Consider the following 21,303-nt stretch of genomic DNA (forward strand, 5'->3'; position numbering starts at 1 on the left):
TACATAAATTATTATTAATTAAACTTTTTTGTTTACACTTTTTTGGAGCATATATTTGAAATATATGCATTTGCATCTCTAATCATTTGTATTTTTAATGATTTACACATATTGGATATATATATGTATACTATATACTGATATTTTTATATATATATAAAGGTCAGTGTTAAAAACTGCTGAGATAAATGTGGCATTTATTGCATTGCCAATAATACGGATAGATATGAGCCTGCAGAGTTTATTATCTATAATAACATAGGTATCCAAGAATTATATTTCCGAGTTTGATAATATATACACTATCTCTAATATATATATATATATATATATATATATATATATATTATAATATATATAAAATAAGAGATAAATAAATATTATATAAGTGCAAGAATTTCAATCTTTTAATTTGTACTTATAATATGTAGAAATCTTACGCTTGCGAAGCATTGTAACGACAGATTCTTCATTTTCCCAACTGTAAGCGTCAAATGTTTCTGCGCTCTTAACATTATGAATAACAGACTACGACTATATTTTGGTTCCAATTCGTACCAGGCGATATTATACGCAACTAATCCTATTGTTTTGCTCTGATAAAAATGAATATAATGTAGAGATTTTTCATATATATTTATTAAAATGTTCTTGAATATTGTCACAATCATGATAATTATAAAATTATTCATTAAGTTGTAATTATTGTCATAATTATCGTCAAACTAACCTTGTTAATCAGGTATTCCCCAGCATAACAGAATATGAACGCTTCAAGATTCGTTATGCTATAATACGGAATCATTCTTACTATCTTTTCCGTAGCGTTAGAATTGCCGAGCGCCTGCAATATCGAAACACGTCGTACGACAAATGATTCAACATACAAATTATTTTCATTGACGCAACAAAGATAAGAAACTCAAGATAAACATACGATGCAAACAATAAAATTAAACATATGGCAATTAATTTTATAGAATAAATAAATATTTCTACTTATAATATTTAATACATATCTGTTTTATTTTACTCACTGTTACGATTAAAAATCCTATTATGCAAATCATTATGGTGTTTGATATAAATTGCATGAACGCAATAAATGTGTACAAATTCTCAACATTTTTTGCAAAATAAATAATTTTCTGATGTTTCCGAATAATTTTTTTCATTATAATGGCGATAGATTTATGTTTATTCTCTTTGAATATCATCTTCGCTAACCATCTATGGAGGATATTTAATTGTCCACCTATGTGTAGGGTCTAAAAAGAAAGACAGTTTATAAAATAAAGTTTCGCATTCAAGAATCGAGTCGAAAAAATAATGTAACAATTATTAATGATAAATTTTGTTTAAACGAGCTTTAAACGAACAGACACTCAGGTTTATGTATTAATTATCTGCTTATTAGAATTATCTATTTAAATGATTTTTTATTTATTAAATTTTTTAAATTATTGTAACGTAGAAATGCTATATGTGTGTGTGTATGCGTTTATTAATTGCACACATTTTTGTGTATAACTCACCAAAATTAACAGCAAAACATTTATTACGCCCAAGGACAAACTGCACATGACGAGATGTATTAATTCCACAATTAACACTACTTTATATGTGCATTGCGTGTTTATGTTGAAAGGAATTTCCATTTTGAAAATGTGGGGTAGTTCAACCGTATGATCGGTGATATCGACGTTGGCCAGAATAATGTTCATCCCATATAGGACTGGACTAATTACATGAAGAGTCATAATCACATTGGTGATATGATTTGACATCTTCGCTTTATTTACTGTTTCGTGCATCTCAATATCACTTTCAGTGCAATCATTCCAATCCTCTGCCATCATCGTTAAAATTTCGTCGAAAATTCTATGCATGATTGCACATACGTTACAATTTTAATGATTAGCATAAAAAAATCTAAGTTTACTAACTTTGTTTCAAATTTGTGTGCAACAGTAAATGCAAGAAAAAAAAGAGCACATGAAAAATGATACAAGGTAGAATACGTAACTTTTAAATTTAATGAACGTTACGAATTCACATATATGTATACAATTTAAGTAGATAACTTAACAAAATGTGTAAACTATAATAATATATATGAAAAAAATATATAATATATAATAATATATATGAAAAAAAAAACGAAATTATTGTTAGACGCAGAATAACATACTTATTCTAATACACTTTCCCATATTATATATTTATTTTATTAACTATATCGTACTCACCGTTGATTGAACCAAAAGAAGACGAAATACATTATTATTTTCGAATATCCTAAAAAACTACTGAAACAGTCCATCAAGTCGAACACATCGTTAGAATGATAATGTGCCAAGAAATATAGATAATGATAAAATAGAAATGTTAACATTGTAACAGTCCAAAACATTCTATAGAACATAACGTAGGATATATCTGGCCAAATACCGAGCAAGGTGAGCATAAATTTTGCCGCACGATTAATAGTGCTTTTATGCTTCATAACTTCCTTGCTCTCCGTGTACATAAAATATATATATATATATATATGTGCAAACGAGTATACTAAGGTATCAATGCACTAGATAAAATACGAGGGAAAAAAAGAAATATAATTTCGTTTAAATGTATTTATCGAATTGTAGTCCAACGTAGTATCACGAAATATTCGCGTGAAGACTGGGAGATTGTGAAGGGTCAGCAAATGAATGCATCGCTGGACGAACGACCAATAGGAGCTTATCAATAGTGCTCATTAAATATTTATATTGTATGGTGAAGTTGCAGTGCGTATTGTAAGCGCGATTGCCGATTTTGTGGATGGAAGGGAAATTGAGGGGCCGTTCTTCCATCATACTGTATATACATACAATTTGCATTAAAAATGCACGATCTCGCAGGACGGAGGTCGGCTTATAGTCCAAAAGTTATGCGCAATGATCTGAAGAAAAACGAAGAAGTCTTTTGAAGAATCGCATCGACAAAGAAGGAAGAATTGACCAAGAATTTATGGAAATCGAGAATGCATTATATCGTGATAATCTTTTCCGAAGATGTAAGTATAGATATAGATACAATATATTATTACATAAATTATCTTATTATTAATTAAATTCTTTTGCTTACACTTTAATGGAGCATGTATTTAGAATATGCATTTGCATCTCTATTCCTTTGCATTTCTAATGGTTTACATATTGGATATATATATATATATATGTATAATATATACTATATGTATAATATATACTGATATTTTTATATATATAAATGTCAGTGTTAAAAACTGCTGAGATGAAGGTGGCATTTATTGCATTGCCAATAATATGGATAAATACGAGCCTGCAGAGTTTATTATCTATAATAACATAGGTATCCAAGAATTATACTTTTGAGTTTTGTGTGTATGTGTTTTTTTGTATATATATATAATGAGATATAGAGATAAATATTATATAAATGCAGAGATTTCAAACTTTTAACTTGTATAATATATCGAAATCTTACGCTTGCGAAGCATTGTAACGAGAGATTCATCATTTTTCCAACTGTAAGCGTCAAATGTTTTTGCGCTCTCAACATTATGAATAACAAACTACGATTGTATTTAGGCTCCAATTCGTACCAGGCGACATTGTACGCAACTAATCCTATTGCTTTGCTCTGATAATATTTTTAAATATTATATAGAAATTTTATACATTTATTACACACACACACAATTATTTCTTCAATTTTATCGTAATCGTGACAATCGTAGAATCATTGATCAAGATCGTCATAATTATTGCTAACCTTATTGATCAGATATTCCCCAGCATAACAGAATATGAACGCTTCAAGATTCGTTATGCTATAATACGGAATCGTTCGTACTATCTTTTCTGTCGCATTGGGTTTGCCGAGTGCCTGCAATATCGAAATACGTCATACGACAAATTAAACATACAAGTTGTTTATATTGGTGCAACAAGACATAAGAAACTCAATTAGATAAACATATGGTGCAAATAATATCCCAATTAATCATGGGACAATTAATTTTATATAATAAATAATTATTATTCTACTTATAATATTTAATATATATCTATTTTATTTTACTCACTGTTACGATTAAAAATCCTACTATGCAAATCATCACCGTGTTTGATACGAATTGCATGCACGCAATAAATGTATACAGATTCTCAACATTTTTTGCAAAGTAAATGATTTTTTGATGTTTCTGAATAATTTTTTTCATTATAATAGCGATAGATTTACATTTATTCTCTTTAAATATCAAGTTTGCTAACCAACAATGCAGGATATTTAATTGGCCACCTATGTGTAGGATCTAAAAAGGAATATTATAATTCATAAAATAAAGCCTCGCATTTAAGAAGGGAATCGAAAAAAATAATGTAACAATTACTAATAATAAATTTTATTTAAACGAGCAGAATGGACACTTGTGTCCGTGTATTAGTTATCCAGTTATCTAGTTTTTGAATTATCTATTTATATGATTTTTTATTTATTAGAATTTTATTAAAATTATTACGACATAAAAATATTATAGGTGTGTGTTTATTAATTGCACAAATTTGTGTGTGTAACTCACCAAGATCAGTAGTAAAACATTTATTATACCCAAGGACAAACTACACATGACAAGATGCATTAATTCCACAATTAACACTATTTTATATGTGTACTGCGTGTTTATGTTGAAAGGAATTTCCATTTTGTAAATGTGGGGTAGTTCAACCGTATAATCGGTGATGTCAACGCTGGCCAGAATAATGTTCACGCCGTATAGGACTGGACTAAGTGTATGAAGAATCATGATCACATTGGTGATACGATTCGATATCCTCGCTTTATTTAATGCCTCATGCATTTCACTATCATTTTTAGCGCAATCGTTCCAATCTTCTGCCATCATTGTTAAAATTTCGTTGAATATTCTATACATGATGGCACATACGTTACAAATTTAATGTTCATACATTCTAAAATCTAAATTTACTAATTTTTACTAATTTTGTTTCAAATTTGAGCGCAACAATAAATGCAAAAAAGAAAGAGAGCATATGAAAAATATTACAACAGGAATGTGTGTGTAACATTTAAATTTAATGAACATTACGAACTCATAAATGTAATTTTATTTAACAATAATTTCGTTATTTTATTTCATATATACTTGTTTACATTTTGTCAAAATGTAAACTAGTATACATGAAATAAAATAACGAAATTATTGTTAAATACAGAATAATATATTTATTCTAATATACTTTCGCATATTATTTATTTTATTATGTATCGAACTTACCGCTGATTCAACCAAAAGAAGATGAAATAGATTATTATTTTCAAAAATCCTAAGAAACTACTGAAACAATCCATCAAATCGAACACGTCGTTAGAATGAAAATGTGCCAAGAAATATAGATAATGGCAAAATAAAAACATAAAAATTGTGACAATCCAAAATATTCTATAGAACATAACGCAAGATATATCTGGCCAGATACCGAGGAAGGTGAGCACAAATTTTGCCGCACGATTAATATTGCTTTTATGCGTCATACTTCGTATCTTTCGTCACCCTCATTCGTGTACACGAAGTATATGTGTACAGATGAGTACACTAAAGTATATATGAATACATTGGAAAAAAAATACGTGGAAAGAAAAGAAATACAATTTCACCTAAATGTGTTTATCGAATTGCAGTTCGATGTAGTATCACGAAATATACACGTGAGACCTGGGAGATTGTGAAGGGTCAAATAAATGCATCTTTGGATGTACGACCAATAGAAGTTGCTCATTAAATATTTTTATCGTACGATGAAGTTTCATCGTGCTTTGTAAGCATGATTGCCGATTTTGCGGATGGAAAGGAAATAGGGGGGTCGTTCTTCCGCTGTGCTGTCTGCAATTTCCATTAAAAATTTACAATCTCGCAGGATGGAAATTGACAACAGCTTATAGTCTATCGAAAATCATGCGCAATAATTTAAAGTAAAATGAAGAAATTTTTTTCAAGAGTCGAGAAAAAAAGGAGAAACACCCGAGGATTCGTGAAAATCGAGAATAAATTTTGTGTGGTAATCTTTTTCGAAGATATATACTATAGAGATATTTCATAAATTATTTATTATTAATTATATATTATTTCATAAATTATCTTATTATTAATTGAAAATTTTGTGCTAACATTTTCTTGGAGTATATATTTGGAGTTATTATATGCTGTGTTACTATATGCGCTTGCATTATTAATTCTTCTAATGGTTTACATGTTGAATATATGTACATAAAAAATTCAATGTTGAAAATTGGCGCGATGAACGTGGCATTTATTGCATTGCCAATAACACCGATAAATATGAGCCTGCAGAATTCATGATCTAAACAATGCGTGCATTAAATAATTTCATATACTTTTGAGTTTTATATACTATTATTAATATATAATATATGTAATATAATATATAATATATGTAAAAGACAATAACATTGAAACATTTGAGAAAGCCTTTTAGACAAATTAATAAAAGAGACAAAATAATAAATATACAGGCATATATAAATTTAGGAGAGATGTAAATATTATAACAAACATTTTTTATAAAGACACGGGGATAATTTTTTCAAATCTCATAATATATGGAAATCTTACTTTTGCGAAACATTGTAACGAGAGATCCGTCATTTTCCCAACCGTAAGTGTTAATTGTTTCTGCGCTCTCAATATTATGAATAATAAAATACGATTGTATTCAGGCTCCAATTCGTACCAAGCAAGATTATATGCAGCTAATCCTATTGCCTTGCTCTAATAAAAATAATGTTAAGATCTTTCATATATATATTTCAATTTTTTGAATTTTATCATATTCTTCTGTGACAATCACAGAATCATTCATCAAGATCATCATAATTCACTAACCTTATTGATCAAATATTCTCCAGCATAGCAGAATATGAACGCTTCGACATTTGTTACACTGTAGTATGAAATAGCTCTCATTATCTTTTCTGTCGCGTTAGAGCTGCCGAGTGCCTGCAATATCGAAACATGTCATATGACAAATGATTCAATGTACAAGTAATAGTATCTATCTGTGCAATGAGACGTAAGAGAATCAATAAGACAAACATACGGCAACAAACATAAGCGCGATTAATAATATGACAATTAATTTTACAGGGAATAAATAATTAAGTCTACCTATATTTGTTTTATTTTACTTACTGTTATGATTAAAAATCCTACTATGCAAATCGTCACTGTGTTTGATACGAATTGCATGCACGCAATAAATGTGTACAGATTCTCAACATTTTTTGCGAAGTAAATGATTTTTTGATGTTTCTGAATAATTTTTTTCATTATAATGGCGATAGATTTACAATTATTCTCTTTAAATATCAAGTTTGCTAACCAACAATGCAAGATATTTAATTGGCCACCTATGTGTAGGATCTAAAAAGGAATATTATAATTCATAAAATAAAGCCTCGCATTTAAGAAGGGAATCGAAAAAAATAATGTAACAATTAATAATAAATTTTATTTAAACTAGCAGAATGGACACTTGTGTCCGTGTATTAGTTATCCAGTTATCTAGTTATTAGAATTATCTATTTATACATTATGATTTTTTATTTATTAGAATTTTATTAAAATTATTACGACATAAAAATATTATATGTGTACATTTATTAATTGCACAAATTTGTATGTGTAACTCACCAAGATCAGCAGTAAAACATTTATTATACCCAAGGACAAACTACACATGACAAGATGCATTAATTCCACAATTAACATTATTTTATATGTGTACTGCGTGTTTATGTTGAATGGAATTTCTATTTTGTAAATGTGGGGTAGTTCAACCGTACGATCGGTGATGTCAACGCTGGCCAGCATGCTCACGCCGTATAGGATTGGGCTAAGTATATGAAGAATCATGATCACATTGGTGATACGGTTCGATATCCTCGCTTTATTTAATGCCTCATGCATTTCACTATCATTTTTAGCGCAATCGTTCCAATCTTCTGCCATCATTGTTAAAATTTCCTTGAATATTCTATACATGATGGCACATATGTTACAAATTTAATGTTCATACGTTCTAAAATCTACGTTTACTAATTTTTACTAATTTTGTTTCAAATTTGAGCGCAACAATAAATGCAGAAAAGAAAGAGAGCATATGAAAAATATTACAACAGGAAAGTGTAATTTTTAAATTTAATGAACATTACGAACTCATATATGTACAATTTTATTTAACAATAGTTTCGTTATTTTATTTCATATATACTTGTTTACATTTTGTCAAAATATAAACTAGTATATATGAAATAAAATAACGAAATTATTGTTAAATACAGAATAATATATTTATTCTAATATACTTTCGCATATTATTTATTTTATTATGTATCGAACTTACCGCTGATTCAACCAAAAGAAGATGAAATAGATTATTATTTTCAAAAATCCTAAGAAACTACTGAAACAATCCATCAAATCGAACACGTCGTTAGAATGAAAATGTGCCAAGAAATATAGATAATGGCAAAATAAGAACATAAAAATTGTAACAATCCAAAATATTCTATAGAACATAACGCAGGATATATCTGGCCAGATACCGAGGAAGGTGAGCACAAATTTTGCCGCACGATTAATATTGCTTTTATGCGTCATAACTTCGTATCTTTCGTCGCTCTCATTCGTGTACACGAAGTATATGTGTACAGACGAGTACACTAAAGTATATATGAATACATTGGAAAAAAATACGTGGAAAGAAAAGAAATACAATTTCGCCTAAATGTGTTTATCGAATTGCAGTTCGATGTAGTATCACGAAATACACGCTTGAGGCCTGGGAGATTGTGAAGAGTCAAATAAATGCATCTTTGGATGTGCGACCAATAGAAGTTGCTCATTAAATATTTTTATCGTACGATGATGTTTCATTGTGCTTTGTGAGCATAATTGCTGATTTTGCGGATGGAAAGGAAATGGGGGATCGTTCTTCCGCTGTGCTGTCTGCAATTTCCATTAAAAATTTACAACTTCGCAGGATGGAAATCGGCGATAGCTTATAGCCTATCGAAAATCATGCGCAATAATCTAAAGTAAAATAAAGAAATTTTTTCAAGAGTCGCATCGAGAAAAAGAAGAATTACTCAAGGATTCGTGAAAATCGAGAATACATTTTGTGTGGTAACTTTTTCGAAGATATATACTATAGAGATATATTATTTCATAAATTATTTTATTATTAATTGAAATTTTTTTGCTAACATTTTCTTGGAGTATATATTTGGAGTTATTATATGCTGTGTTACTATATGCGCTTGCATTTCTAATTCTTCTAATGGTTTTTATGTACATATTGAATATATGTACATAAAAACTTCAGTAGTGAAAATTGGCGCGATGAACGTGGCATTATTGCATTGCCAATAACACTGATAAATATGAGCCTGCAGAATTCATGATCTATAACAATGTGTGCATTAAATGATTTAATATACTTTTGAGTTTTATATACTATTATTAATATATAATATATGTAATATAATATATAATACATGTAAGAAACAATAACATTTGAATTGAAACATTTGAGAATGTCTTTTAGACAAATTATAATAAATATACAGGCAAATATAAATTTAGGAGAGATGTATAAATATTATAACAAACATTTTTTATAAAGATACGGGGACAATTTTTTCAAATCTCATATAATATATGGAAATCTTACGCTTGCGAAGCATTGTAACGAGAGAACCGTCATTTTCCCAACCGTAAGTGTTAATTGTTTCTGCGCTCTCAATATTATGAATAATATAATACGATTGTATTCAGGCTCCAATTCGTACCAGGCAAGATTATATGCAGCTAATCCTATTGCCTTGCTCTAATAAAAATAATGTTAAGATGTTTCATATATATATTTCAATTTTTTTAATTTTATCATATATATTTCAATTTTTTGAATTTTATTTATATTCTTCGTATGACAATCACAGAATCATTCATCAAGATCGTCATACTTCACTAACCTTATTGATCAAATATTCCCCAGCATAGCAGAATATGAACGCTTCGACATTTGTTACACTGTAGTATGAAATAGCTCTCATTATCTTTTCTGTCGCGTTAGGGTTGCCGAGTGCCTGCAATATCGAAACATGTCATATGACAAATGATTCAATGTATAAGTAGTAATATCTATCTATGCAATGAGACGTAAGAGAATCATTAAGACAAACATACGGCGACAAATATAAGCGCGATTAATAATATGGCAATTAATTTTACAGGAAATAAATAATTAATTCTACCTATATTTGTTTTACTTTACTTACTGTTATGATTAAAAATCCTATTATGCAGATCATCATTATGTTAGATATAAATTGCATGAGCGCAATGAATGTGTACAGACTCTCAACATTTTTTGCAAAGTAAATGATTTTCTGATGCTTCTGAATAATTTTCTTCATTATAATAGCGATAGATTTATGCTTATTCTCTTTAGATATCGATTCCGTTAACCAATAACACAGAATATTTATCTGGCCACCTACGTGTAGGATCTAAAAAGAAAAAGACACATAAAATGAAGGCTCGTATTTAAGTAACAAATAAAAAAAATAATAATCAATTGTTAATGGTAATATTTTTTTGAAAACGTGTAGAAGCGATATTTGTAATGTCTGTGTAGTTAAATTATCTATGATTTTCTGTTTATTTTTATTAAATTTATTATAATATCGTTAATGTAATGTCATAATATGAGTGTGTGTGTGTGCGCGCGCGCGCGCGCGCGCGGGTGTTTATTAATTACAAATATTTTAATAACTCACCAAAATTAACAATAAAGCGTTTAGTATACCTAAGCCCCAACTACACGTAATGAGATGTATTAATTCTACGATTAACACGATTTTATACGTGCGCTGCGTATTTATGCTGAAGGGAACTATCGCTTTGTAAATGTGGGGTAATTCGATCGTACGATTGGTGACGTCGACACTGCCCAGAATAACGCCGATGCCATAAAAGAGCACAACAACTGTATGAAGAGTTATGATCGCGTTGGCGAGATGACTCGACACCTTCGCTTTGTTTATTGCCTCGTGCATCTCAATATCACTCTTAGTGCAATCATTCCAATCTTCCGCTATCATTGTTAAGATTTCGTTGAATAATCTATAGACGATAGCACATACGCGTTGCAAATTTAATTTAACTATTTATCATATATTTAAAAATCTATGCTTACTAACTTTTTCTCGAAATTAAGCGTAACAATAAATAACAGAGAAAAAGCAATGTACTTTTTAAATTTAATGAATATTCTTGTATAATGTACTCACACATGTTTAATTCAAGCAGATAGTTTACATTTTAAAATGCCAACCAATATATATCAAATAAAATAACGGACTTATTTTATTATAATAATGTACTTATTATAATATACTTTTGCATATCATTTACTTTATTAACTATCGAATTACTCACCGCTGATTTAACCAAAAAAAAGCAAATTTGATCATTAATTTCAAAAATCCTAAGAAGCTAGTGAAACAGTCCATTAAGTCGAACACATCATCAGAATGATAATGCGTCAAGAAATACAGATAATGGCAAAATAGAACCATTAATATTGTAACAGTCCAAAATATTCTGCAGAACATAAGGCATGATATATTTGGCCAGATACCAAATAAGATAAGCGCAAATTTTGTCGTACGATTAATAGTGCTTTTATACGTAATTTTATACGTCATAATTTTATGTCTTTCGTTACTTTCGTCCGAGTATCAAGTATATGTAATAATGTAACAAATAAGTACACCAAGCTATATGAATACACTAATAGAAAAAAAAAAGAAATATAAGAAATTTCACGTAAATGTCGAATTGCAGTCCGACGTAGTATCACGAAATATTCACGTGAAGACTGGGAGATTGTGAAGGGTCAGCAAATGAATTCATCTCTGGACGTATGATCAATAGAAGCTACTCATTAAATATTTTTATCGTACGATAAAGTTTCAGCGTGCGTTGAAAACGCGATTGCCGATTTTGCGGATAAAAAGGAAATCGAGGAATCGTTCTTCCGTACTGTATACAATTTCCATTAAAAATTTACGATCTTGGAGGATGGAAATCAACGATAACTTATAGTCTATCGGAAATCATGCGTAATGTTCTGAATAAAAACGAAAAAGTTTTTTCAAGAATAGTATCTAAGGGAGTATCTAAGGGAGAGTCGCCCAAGAATTCGTGAAAATCGAGAATACATTATATCGTGGTAATCTTTTTCAAAAATGTATACTATATAAATACAATATATTATTACATAAATTGTCTTATTGCTAATTAAAATTTTTTCTTACATTATATATATATATATATATATATTCGTATATATATACATACATATATATACATATACATATGTATAAAACAATACATTTAAACAATTAAAATACGGTTGTGAAAATATATTTTAAATACACATACATACAAATTATGTAATGAACGAACAAATAAATAAATATAAATTTAGACAAAATATATATAGATATGATAATATAAATGTTATCATCTAAATAATATATACAAGGTGTTTCTAAAACTATGTCGGAGAATTTAAGGGCGTATTTTAGGGATTAAAATAAGAAAAAGAGCTCATATAAACATGAGTCCAAAAATGTTCCTCCGAGTTATAGCACCTAAAGTTGAGAGAAAAAATCGAAAAATGTATTGTAACTCTCGGAGACTTTTTCATAGAACGTTAAAGTTTTGCACAACGTAATAATTAATAATGAGCTTCATTTTAATGTGATTTTGACAATTTTTTCCCTCAATTTTAGAGGGCTATAACTCGGAAGAAAAGCATTTTTGGACCCATATTTATATGAACTTTTTCTTATTTTAACTCCTAGAATACGCCCTTAAAATCTCCGACATAGTTTTAGAAACATCCTGTATATAGATATTACATAAATGCAGAGATTACACATTTTGATTTCGTAAAATATATAAAAAATCTTACACTTGCAAAGCATCGTAACGAAAGATCCGTCATTTTTCCAACTGTAAGTATTAATTGTTTCTGCGCTCTCAATATTATGAATAACAGAATACGGTTGTATTCAGGTTCTAATTCGTACCAAACGATATTGTACACTGCTAATCCTATTGCCTTGCTCTGATGAAAATAATGTAAAGATCTTTCATATATATATTTCAATTTTTTAAATTTTATCATATTCTTCGTGTGACAATCACAGGAATCCTTCATCAAGATCGTCATAATTATCACTAATCTTATTATTCAGATATTCCCCAGCATAGCAGAATATGAATGCTTTGATATTTGTCACACTGTAGTAGGAAATTGCTTTCACTATCTTTTCTGTCGCGTTGGGACTGCTGAATGCCTGTAATATCGAAACACATCATACAACAAACGATTCAATGTACAGTAGTGCCTATCGTCGCACTGACACATATACATAGAAAAATCAATACAGCAAACATGCGATGCAAATATGATGCCAAACGCAATTAATCATATGACAATTAATTTTGCGGAAATGAATAATTTTATTTTAATTTATAATTTTTATCATATAACATCTGTTTTATTTTATTCACTGTTATAATTATAAATCCTATTAGACAAATCATCACCGTGTTCGTTACAAATTGTATAAACGCAATGAATGTATATAGACTTTCAATGTTTTTTGTGAAGTAAATAATTTTCTGGTGTTTTCTAATAATTTTCTTTATCATAATAACAATAGATTTGCATTTGTTCTCCTTGGGTATCAGTTTCGCCAACCAGCAGTGAAGAATATTTATCTGAGCACCTATGTGTAGGATCTAAAAAAAAAGAATTATTGCTCACAAAATGAAGATTCGTATTCAAATAACAAGTTGAAAAAAATAACATCTATTAGTAATAACTTTTTATACATGCAGAATCGACATTTATAATCTGTTTGTGAATTAGTTATAAGTTATCTCTACTGATTTCCATTTATTTTTATTAGAATTATTATAATCTGAGTATGTTTACATTTAAGCATTTATTAATTGCAAATATTTTTGTGTACATCTCATCAAGGTTAACAGAGTAAAGCATTTAGTATGCCCATTCCCCAACTACACATGAGAAGGTGGATTAATTCCACTGTTAACACAACTTTATACGTGCCTTGGGTATTTATGCTGAAAGGAAATTCTATTTTGTAAATATGGGACAGTTTGATCGTACGATCAGTAACATTGACTTTGGCCAGAATGAGATCGCCATATAGCAGTACAGCAATTGTGTGAATAGTAATGATTGCATTAGCAATGCGATTCGAAATTTTCGCTTTATTTATTACCTCTCAATATCATTCTTGGCGCAATCGTTTCAATCTTCCGCCATCATCGTTAAAATTTCGTGGAATATTTTATGCACATATGTTGCAACTTTAATGTATATTGTATAAAATAATTTGAATATACTATTTAAAAGTCTTAGTTTGTTAATTTTGTTTCAAAAATAGCGCAGCAATAAATGCGAAAAAAAAGGAGAGCATATGAAAAATATTATCAAGTGAAATATGTAATTTTTAAATTTAATGACACACAATGGAATAGCAACTTATAGTTCATCGAAAATCATGCGCAATGATTTGAAGAAAAACAAAGTAATCTTTTCAAGAGTCCATGTCTAGAAGAAAGGGAGAGAGCCCAGGATTAAAGCATATTATATCGTGATAATCTTTTTCGGAGGTGTGTATTATAGATGTAATATTACGAATGTTATCTTATTATTAATTAAAATTTTTTTTATTTACACTTTCTTGAAGTATATATTCGAGGTATGCTGTGGTACTATGTATATGCACTATTTCTAATTATTTCTAATAATTTATATATTGAATTTATATAAAGCATATAAATTCTTCAAAATTGGCAAGATGGATGTGGTATTTATTGCATCGCCAATAGCACCGACAAATATGATCCTGCAGAATTCATAATCTATAACAAAATGTATATCAAAGAATTTAATATATTTATGAATTTTATATACCACCATTAATATACACACACACATATATATATATATATATATATATATATATAAGACAATATATTTAAAGAACTAAGACATTGCTATGAGGAAGCATCTTAAATATATATACATACACATATTATATAATGAAAAAATAAAATAAATAAGTAAATGTAAATTTAAATATATATATATATATATATATATATATATATTGTAATAAATGTTATCATAAATGATATGTATATAATGCAACGATTACATGCAACGATTTTGATTTTGTTGGTAATATGTGAATCTTACGCTTGCGAAGCATTGTAACGAGAGATCTGTCATTTTCCCAACTGTAAGTGTCAATTGTTTTTGTGCTCTTAATATTATGAATAAAAGAATACGATTGTATTCAGGCTCCAATTCGTACCATGAAATATTATATGCAGCTAATCCTATCGCTTTGCTCTAATAAAAATATATTATAGAGATCTTACATATATATCTTACGTATATATATTACAGATTTCTCGAATTTTATCGTAATATTCATATGACAATCAAAATTATTCATTAAGATCATTATAATTATTGTCAACCTTATTAATTAAATATTCTCCAGCATAGCAAAATATGAATGCTTCCATATTTGTCACGCTGTAGTATGAAATGGCTTTCACTATCTTTTTTGTCGCGTTAGGGTCACCGAGTGCCTATAATATCGAAATATGTCATACGACAAAAGACTGTACAAGTAGATGTTTCTGTCGATGCAATAAAATATATGAAAGATAAGGTAAACAACGTTGCAAACACAATGCTCAACGCGATTCATGTGACAATTAATTTTGTAGAATAAATAATTATTTCTACTTATAATATTTAATCTTATAATATTCGTTTCATTTTACTCACTGTTATAATTAAAAATCCTATTAAGCAAATCATCATCGTGTTTGATACAAATTGTATGAACGCAATGAATGTATATAGACTTTCAATGTTTTTCGTGAAGTAAATGATTTTCTGATGTTTCCGAATAATTCTCTTCATCATGATGGCGATAGATTTATTCTCTTTAGATATCAATTCCGTTAACCAATAACGCAGAATATTTATTTGGCCACCTACGTGTAAGATCTACAAAGAAAAAGGATTATCGCACATAAAAAGAAAACTCGTATTCAAATAACGAGTTGAAAAAAATAATATAACAACTATTAGTAATAATTTTTTTTATACGCACAAAAGCGATACTTTCAATGTCTGTATGTTAATTATAAGATATCTCTACTGATTTTTTTTATTCTCTACATTTCCTTTTATTTTTATTGTAATCATTATAATGTGAATATGTGTATGCGTTTATTAATTGCATATTTTTTTGTGTAACTCACCAAGGTTAGCAATAAAGCATTTAATGTACCCATGCCCCAACTACACACAAGGAGATGTATTAATTCTACGATTAATACGACTTTATACGTGCGTTGCGTGTTTATGCTGAAAGGAACTTCTATTTTATAAATGTGGGGTAGATTGATCGTACGATCGGTAACATCGACTTTGGCCAGAATAAGGTCACCATATAACAGTACAGCAACTGTATGAATAATCATGATCACGTTGGTAATACGATTCGATGTCTTTGCTTTATTTATTGCCTCATGCATCTCGATATCATTTTTAGTGCAATCGTTCCAATCTTCCGCCATCATCGTCAAAATTTCGTGGAATATTCTATGTATGATTGCACATACATTGCAAATTTAATGATCATCGTACACTTAAAAATCTTTGTTATTTACTTTGTCTCAAAATTGAGCGCATCAATAAATGTAAGAAAGAAAGAGAGCATATGAAAAATGTTGCAATAAGTGGAATATATAACTCCTTTTTTTTAATTTAATGAACATTAATTTATTTATGCATAATTCAATGAGATAATTTACATTTCAATGAAATACAAACCAATTTTTAAAATAAAATAACGAAATTATTGTCAGATACAAAATAATATACTTATTATACTTTTTCATATCGTCTCTTTTATTAACTCTATATCGAAACTCACCGCTGATTCAACCAAAAGAAAATGATCTTGATCATTAATTTAAGAAATCCTAAGAAGTTACTGAAACAGTCCATCAAATCGAACACATCGTCAGAATGGAGATGTGCCAACAAATATGGATAATGGCAAAATAGAACGATTGCTATTGTGACGGTCCAAAATATTCTGGAGAATATAACGTACGATACATCTGGCCAGATACCGAACAAAATGAGCATAAATTTTGTCATACGATTAATTGTGCTTTTACGCGTCATAATTTATTATTATTATATTTTTTCGTCGCTCTCGCACGTATACATTAAGTATATATGTAGCGTTTGTGTATAGAGTATACACCAAGGTATATATAACTACACTAGACAAACACGTGGAAAGAAAAAGAGAAATATTATTTCGTCTAAATATTTGCCGAATGACAGTTCGGCGTAATATCACGTAATATTTGCGTGAAGACTGAGGTCAGCAAACGAATGCATCCCTGGACGGACGATCGTAGCAGCTGCTCATTAAATATTTTTATTGTACAGTGAATTTGCAGCGCGTATTGTAAGCGCGATTGCCTATTTTGCGGATGGAAAAGAAATCGAGGGGCCGTTTTTCCCCCGTACCGTACACAATTTCTATTAAAAATGTACAACCTCGCAATATAGAGATCGACAGCTTATAGTTCAATGAAAATCATGCGCAATGATCTGAAGAAAAACGAAGTCTTTTCAAGAGTCGCGTTGAGAAGGAAGGAAGTGCCGTCCGAGAATTCGTGAAAATCGAAAATTATGGATCATATTATAGTAATTTTTTCCAAAGATGTTTATTATAGGTAAATTATCTTATTACTAATTAAAATTTTTTTGGCTTGCACTTTTTTTGGAGTATACATTTGGGATATGCTGTATTACTATGTATATGCACTTGCATTTCTAATTATTTCTAATGATTTACATATTAGATTTATATATATATATATATATATATATATATATATATATATATAATCTATCAAAATTGGCGAGATGAATATTGTATTTATTGCATCGCTAATAACACTGACAAATATGATCCTGCAGAATTCATGATCTATAACAACATATGCATTAAGGAATTTAGTACACTTGTGAATTTTATATATCATTAATATATATATATATATATATATATATATATATGTGTGTATTATATAAATATATATACATATATGTATATATAAAACATTATTTAAAAATTGTTTTCGTGAGGACATATTTTAAACACATATACTATATATACATAAAATGTAGATTAAAGTAAATATAAGTTTAGGAAATATATATTGTGATAAATGTAATGTCATATAAATTATATATACAGATATATGTATATAATGCTGGGATTGCATGCAAGGATTTTGATTATAATATGTTGGAATCTTACGCTTGCGAAGCACTGCAATGAGAGATCTGTCATTTTTCCAACTGTAAGTGTCAATTGCTTCTGTGCTCTTATTATTACGAATAATAGAAGACGATTGTATTCAGGTTCCAATTCATACCAGGCGATATTATATGCAGCTAATCCTATTGCCTTGCTCTGATAAAAATATATCGAAATCTTATATATATGTATATTATATATATATTATATATTATATATATTAAAATTTTCTTGAATTTGATCGTAATGTTTATGCAATCATGTTTATGATAATCATAAAATCATCCACTAAGATAATTTTAATTATTGCTCACCTTGTTAATCAAATATTCTCCAGCATAGCAGAATATGAACGCTTCGATATTTGTCACGCTGTAGTATGAAATGGCTTTCAGTATCTTTTTTGTCGCGTTAGGATGACCGAGTGCCTATAATATTGAAATTGTGTTACGATAAAAGACTGAACGTATAAGTAGTTTCTATCGAACGCAATGAGACATACATAGGAGAATCAATAAGATAAGCATCTACCAAAAAGTGCACAACGTGATTAATGATATAACAATTAATTTTGTAGAAATAAATAATGTTATTTCTACTTATATATAATCTTTAATATATACCTCTATTCTATTTTACTCACTGTTATAATAACAAATCCTATTATGCATATCATTATCGTATTTGATACAAATTGCATAAACGCAATGAATGTATACAGACTGTCAATATTTTTTGCGAAGTAAATGATTTTCTGATGTTTCCGAATAATTTTCTTCATCATAATGGCGATAGATTTACGTTTATTCTCTTTGGATATCAACTTTGTTAACCAGCAATGGAGAATATTTATCTGACCACCTACGTGTAGGACCTAAAAAGAAAAGAAATTTTTATTTATAAAATGAAGACTTGTATGGAAGTAACGAATTGAAAAAATAATGTAACATTTATTAGTGGCAATGTTTCTTTAAACGCGCAGAATTGGTATTTGTAATGTCTGTGTATTAGTTAGAAATTATCTATTAATTTCCATTTACTTTTATTAGAATTATTATAATGTTAATTAAATTAGAATTATTATGAACATGTGTATGTGTGCGTTTATTAGTTGCAAATTTTTTTTTGTGTCACCTACCAATATTAGGAGTAAAGCGTTTAGAATACCCGTGCCACAACTACACATGACGACATGTATTAATTCCACGATTAACACAATTTTATACGTGCGTTGCGTGTTTATATTGAAAGGAACTTCTATTTTATAAATATGGGGTAATTTGATCGTACGATTGGTGACATCGATTTTGGCCAGTATAATATCGCCGTATAAGAGCACAGTAACTATATGAAGAATTATGACCGCATTAGCAATAAGATTGGATGTCTTCGCTTTATTTACCGCTTCGTGTATCTCGATATCACTCTTAGAGCAATCGTTCCAATCTTTCGTCATCATCATTAAAATTTCGTAGAATATTCTATGCACATATGATATATGTTGTAAATTTAATGACTATCATATAATTAGAAATCTTAATTTATTAACTTTTTCTCACAATTGAGCGCAACAATAAATGCGAAAAAAGGAGCATATAAAAAATATTTCTTATTGGAACATGTAACTTTCAAATTTTGATGAACGTTACGAATTCATTATACATAATTTAAGCAGATAGTTTACGTTTTAATAAAATATAAATCAAAATATATAGGAAGTAAAATAATGAAATTATTGTCACATATAGAATATTATACTTATTATAATATACTTTTGTATACTTTTTTGTTTATTTTATTGTATTTCAAATTACTCACCGCTGATTGAACCAAAAGAAAGTAATCTTGGTCATAAATTTAAAAAATCCTAAGAAGTTACTGAAACACTCCAACAAGTCGAACACGTCGTCAGAATGATAATATGTTAAGAAATATAGATAATGGCAAAATAGAACGATTAGTATTGTGACGCTCCAAAATATTCTGCAGAACATAACGTATGATATATTTATATTTGGCCAGATACCAAACAAAGTGAGCACAAATTTTGTCGTACGATTAATAGTGCTTTTACGCATTATAATTTTGTGTATCTCGTTGCTCTCGTCCATGTATATCAAGTATATGTCTACAAACGTACAAAGTATATGTCTACACTAAATATATATGAATACACTAGAAAAAATATACGGAAAAGAAAAAGAGAAATATTATGTCGGAAAAGAAAAAGATAAATATTATTTCGTCTAAATGTATTTGTCAAATGATAGCGCGATGTAGTATCACGAAATATTCGCGTAAGACTGGCAGAATATGAGTGGTCAGCAAAATAAATGCATCCATGAGCGACTAGTAGGAGTTGCTCATTAAATATTTTTATCGTATCGCGTGCGTACTACAAACGCATCTGTTGTTTTTCGATAATTGAAGGGAAAAAAAATGAAATATATTTTCCTTTCCTTTTCATTTGTCAGTGTCGTGATCACAAATTGCTCTTGTCTTAAATATGCAATGATTTATGCAAGATATAGGCAAGACTATGTATGTCCATTGGTGAATCACATCTCGGAAAAGTTTTCAAATCTAATGGATGAAGAGACTTCGAGGAGAGAATTTAAAATTAAATTACCAAACATATGTGTGCACGTAATATTCGTTTCTGCATGTAATATTCGAATTACATACTATTTT

At 28.8% G+C, this 21,303-nt stretch overlaps 6 protein-coding genes across 10 annotated transcripts; all 6 read right to left on the reverse strand.

Moving 5' to 3' along the window:
• Window positions 1-179: 179 nt before the first annotated feature.
• On the reverse strand, window positions 180-2,862 carry LOC105255959 (odorant receptor 4-like). 2 transcript variants are annotated; one of them, XM_025407056.1, is made up of 6 exons: window positions 2,250-2,862; window positions 1,536-1,740; window positions 1,038-1,268; window positions 731-844; window positions 441-596; window positions 180-248 (listed from the first exon to the last, which is right to left on the reverse strand). In XM_025407056.1, exons 1-6 carry the CDS (start codon window positions 2,528-2,530, stop codon window positions 198-200), a joined length of 1,038 nt encoding a protein of 345 aa, XP_025262841.1. In that variant the 5' UTR covers window positions 2,531-2,862; the 3' UTR covers window positions 180-197. The 2 variants fall into 2 exon arrangements, with proteins under 2 accessions (XP_025262841.1, XP_025262840.1); XM_025407055.1 differs by having other exon boundaries at window positions 1,536-1,881.
• A 421-nt stretch (window positions 2,863-3,283) lies between these two features.
• On the reverse strand, window positions 3,284-4,930 carry LOC105255958 (odorant receptor 13a-like). Its single transcript, XM_025406978.1, has 5 exons — window positions 4,610-4,930; window positions 4,112-4,258; window positions 3,799-3,912; window positions 3,511-3,666; window positions 3,284-3,361 (listed from the first exon to the last, which is right to left on the reverse strand). Exons 1-5 carry the CDS (start codon window positions 4,928-4,930, stop codon window positions 3,311-3,313), a joined length of 789 nt encoding a protein of 262 aa, XP_025262763.1. The 3' UTR covers window positions 3,284-3,310.
• Window positions 4,931-6,213: 1,283 nt separating this feature from the next.
• LOC105255957 (odorant receptor 13a-like) lies at window positions 6,214-8,941 on the reverse strand. Its single transcript, XM_025407067.1, has 6 exons — window positions 8,472-8,941; window positions 7,760-8,102; window positions 7,259-7,489; window positions 6,953-7,066; window positions 6,683-6,838; window positions 6,214-6,410 (listed from the first exon to the last, which is right to left on the reverse strand). Exons 1-6 carry the CDS (start codon window positions 8,726-8,728, stop codon window positions 6,360-6,362), a joined length of 1,152 nt encoding a protein of 383 aa, XP_025262852.1. The 5' UTR covers window positions 8,729-8,941; the 3' UTR covers window positions 6,214-6,359.
• Window positions 8,942-9,431: 490 nt separating this feature from the next.
• LOC105255956 (odorant receptor 4-like) lies at window positions 9,432-12,214 on the reverse strand. 2 transcript variants are annotated; one of them, XM_011265539.3, is made up of 6 exons: window positions 11,570-12,214; window positions 10,909-11,254; window positions 10,408-10,638; window positions 10,102-10,215; window positions 9,801-9,956; window positions 9,432-9,532 (listed from the first exon to the last, which is right to left on the reverse strand). In XM_011265539.3, exons 1-6 carry the CDS (start codon window positions 11,836-11,838, stop codon window positions 9,482-9,484), a joined length of 1,167 nt encoding a protein of 388 aa, XP_011263841.3. In that variant the 5' UTR covers window positions 11,839-12,214; the 3' UTR covers window positions 9,432-9,481. The 2 variants fall into 2 exon arrangements, with proteins under 2 accessions (XP_011263841.3, XP_025262842.1); XM_025407057.1 differs by lacking the exon at window positions 11,570-12,214 and adding an exon at window positions 11,422-11,440.
• Window positions 12,215-14,693: 2,479 nt separating this feature from the next.
• LOC112637389 (odorant receptor 4-like) lies at window positions 14,694-17,678 on the reverse strand. Of its 3 annotated transcripts, XR_003122531.1 has the most exons (7): window positions 17,203-17,678; window positions 16,526-16,868; window positions 16,044-16,268; window positions 15,728-15,841; window positions 15,441-15,596; window positions 14,917-15,103; window positions 14,694-14,789 (listed from the first exon to the last, which is right to left on the reverse strand). XR_003122531.1 is itself a non-coding variant. In XM_025407070.1 (6 exons), exons 1-6 carry the CDS (start codon window positions 17,457-17,459, stop codon window positions 15,053-15,055), a joined length of 1,146 nt encoding a protein of 381 aa, XP_025262855.1. In that variant the 5' UTR covers window positions 17,460-17,678; the 3' UTR covers window positions 14,895-15,052. The 3 variants fall into 3 exon arrangements, 1 of the variants encoding a protein (XP_025262855.1); XR_003122532.1 differs by lacking the exon at window positions 15,728-15,841; XM_025407070.1 differs by lacking the exon at window positions 14,694-14,789 and having other exon boundaries at window positions 14,895-15,103.
• Window positions 17,679-18,208: 530 nt separating this feature from the next.
• Window positions 18,209-20,645, reverse strand: LOC109610350 (odorant receptor 4-like). Its single transcript, XM_025407072.1, has 6 exons — window positions 20,431-20,645; window positions 19,751-20,093; window positions 19,256-19,486; window positions 18,927-19,040; window positions 18,613-18,768; window positions 18,209-18,279 (listed from the first exon to the last, which is right to left on the reverse strand). Exons 1-6 carry the CDS (start codon window positions 20,604-20,606, stop codon window positions 18,229-18,231), a joined length of 1,071 nt encoding a protein of 356 aa, XP_025262857.1. The 5' UTR covers window positions 20,607-20,645; the 3' UTR covers window positions 18,209-18,228.
• Window positions 20,646-21,303: the final 658 nt, after the last annotated feature.

This window comes from Camponotus floridanus, unplaced genomic scaffold (assembly GCF_003227725.1).
Source record: "Camponotus floridanus strain SB8 unplaced genomic scaffold, Cflo_v7.5 scaffold16, whole genome shotgun sequence".
Lineage (NCBI taxonomy): Eukaryota > Metazoa > Arthropoda > Insecta > Hymenoptera > Formicidae > Camponotus > Camponotus floridanus.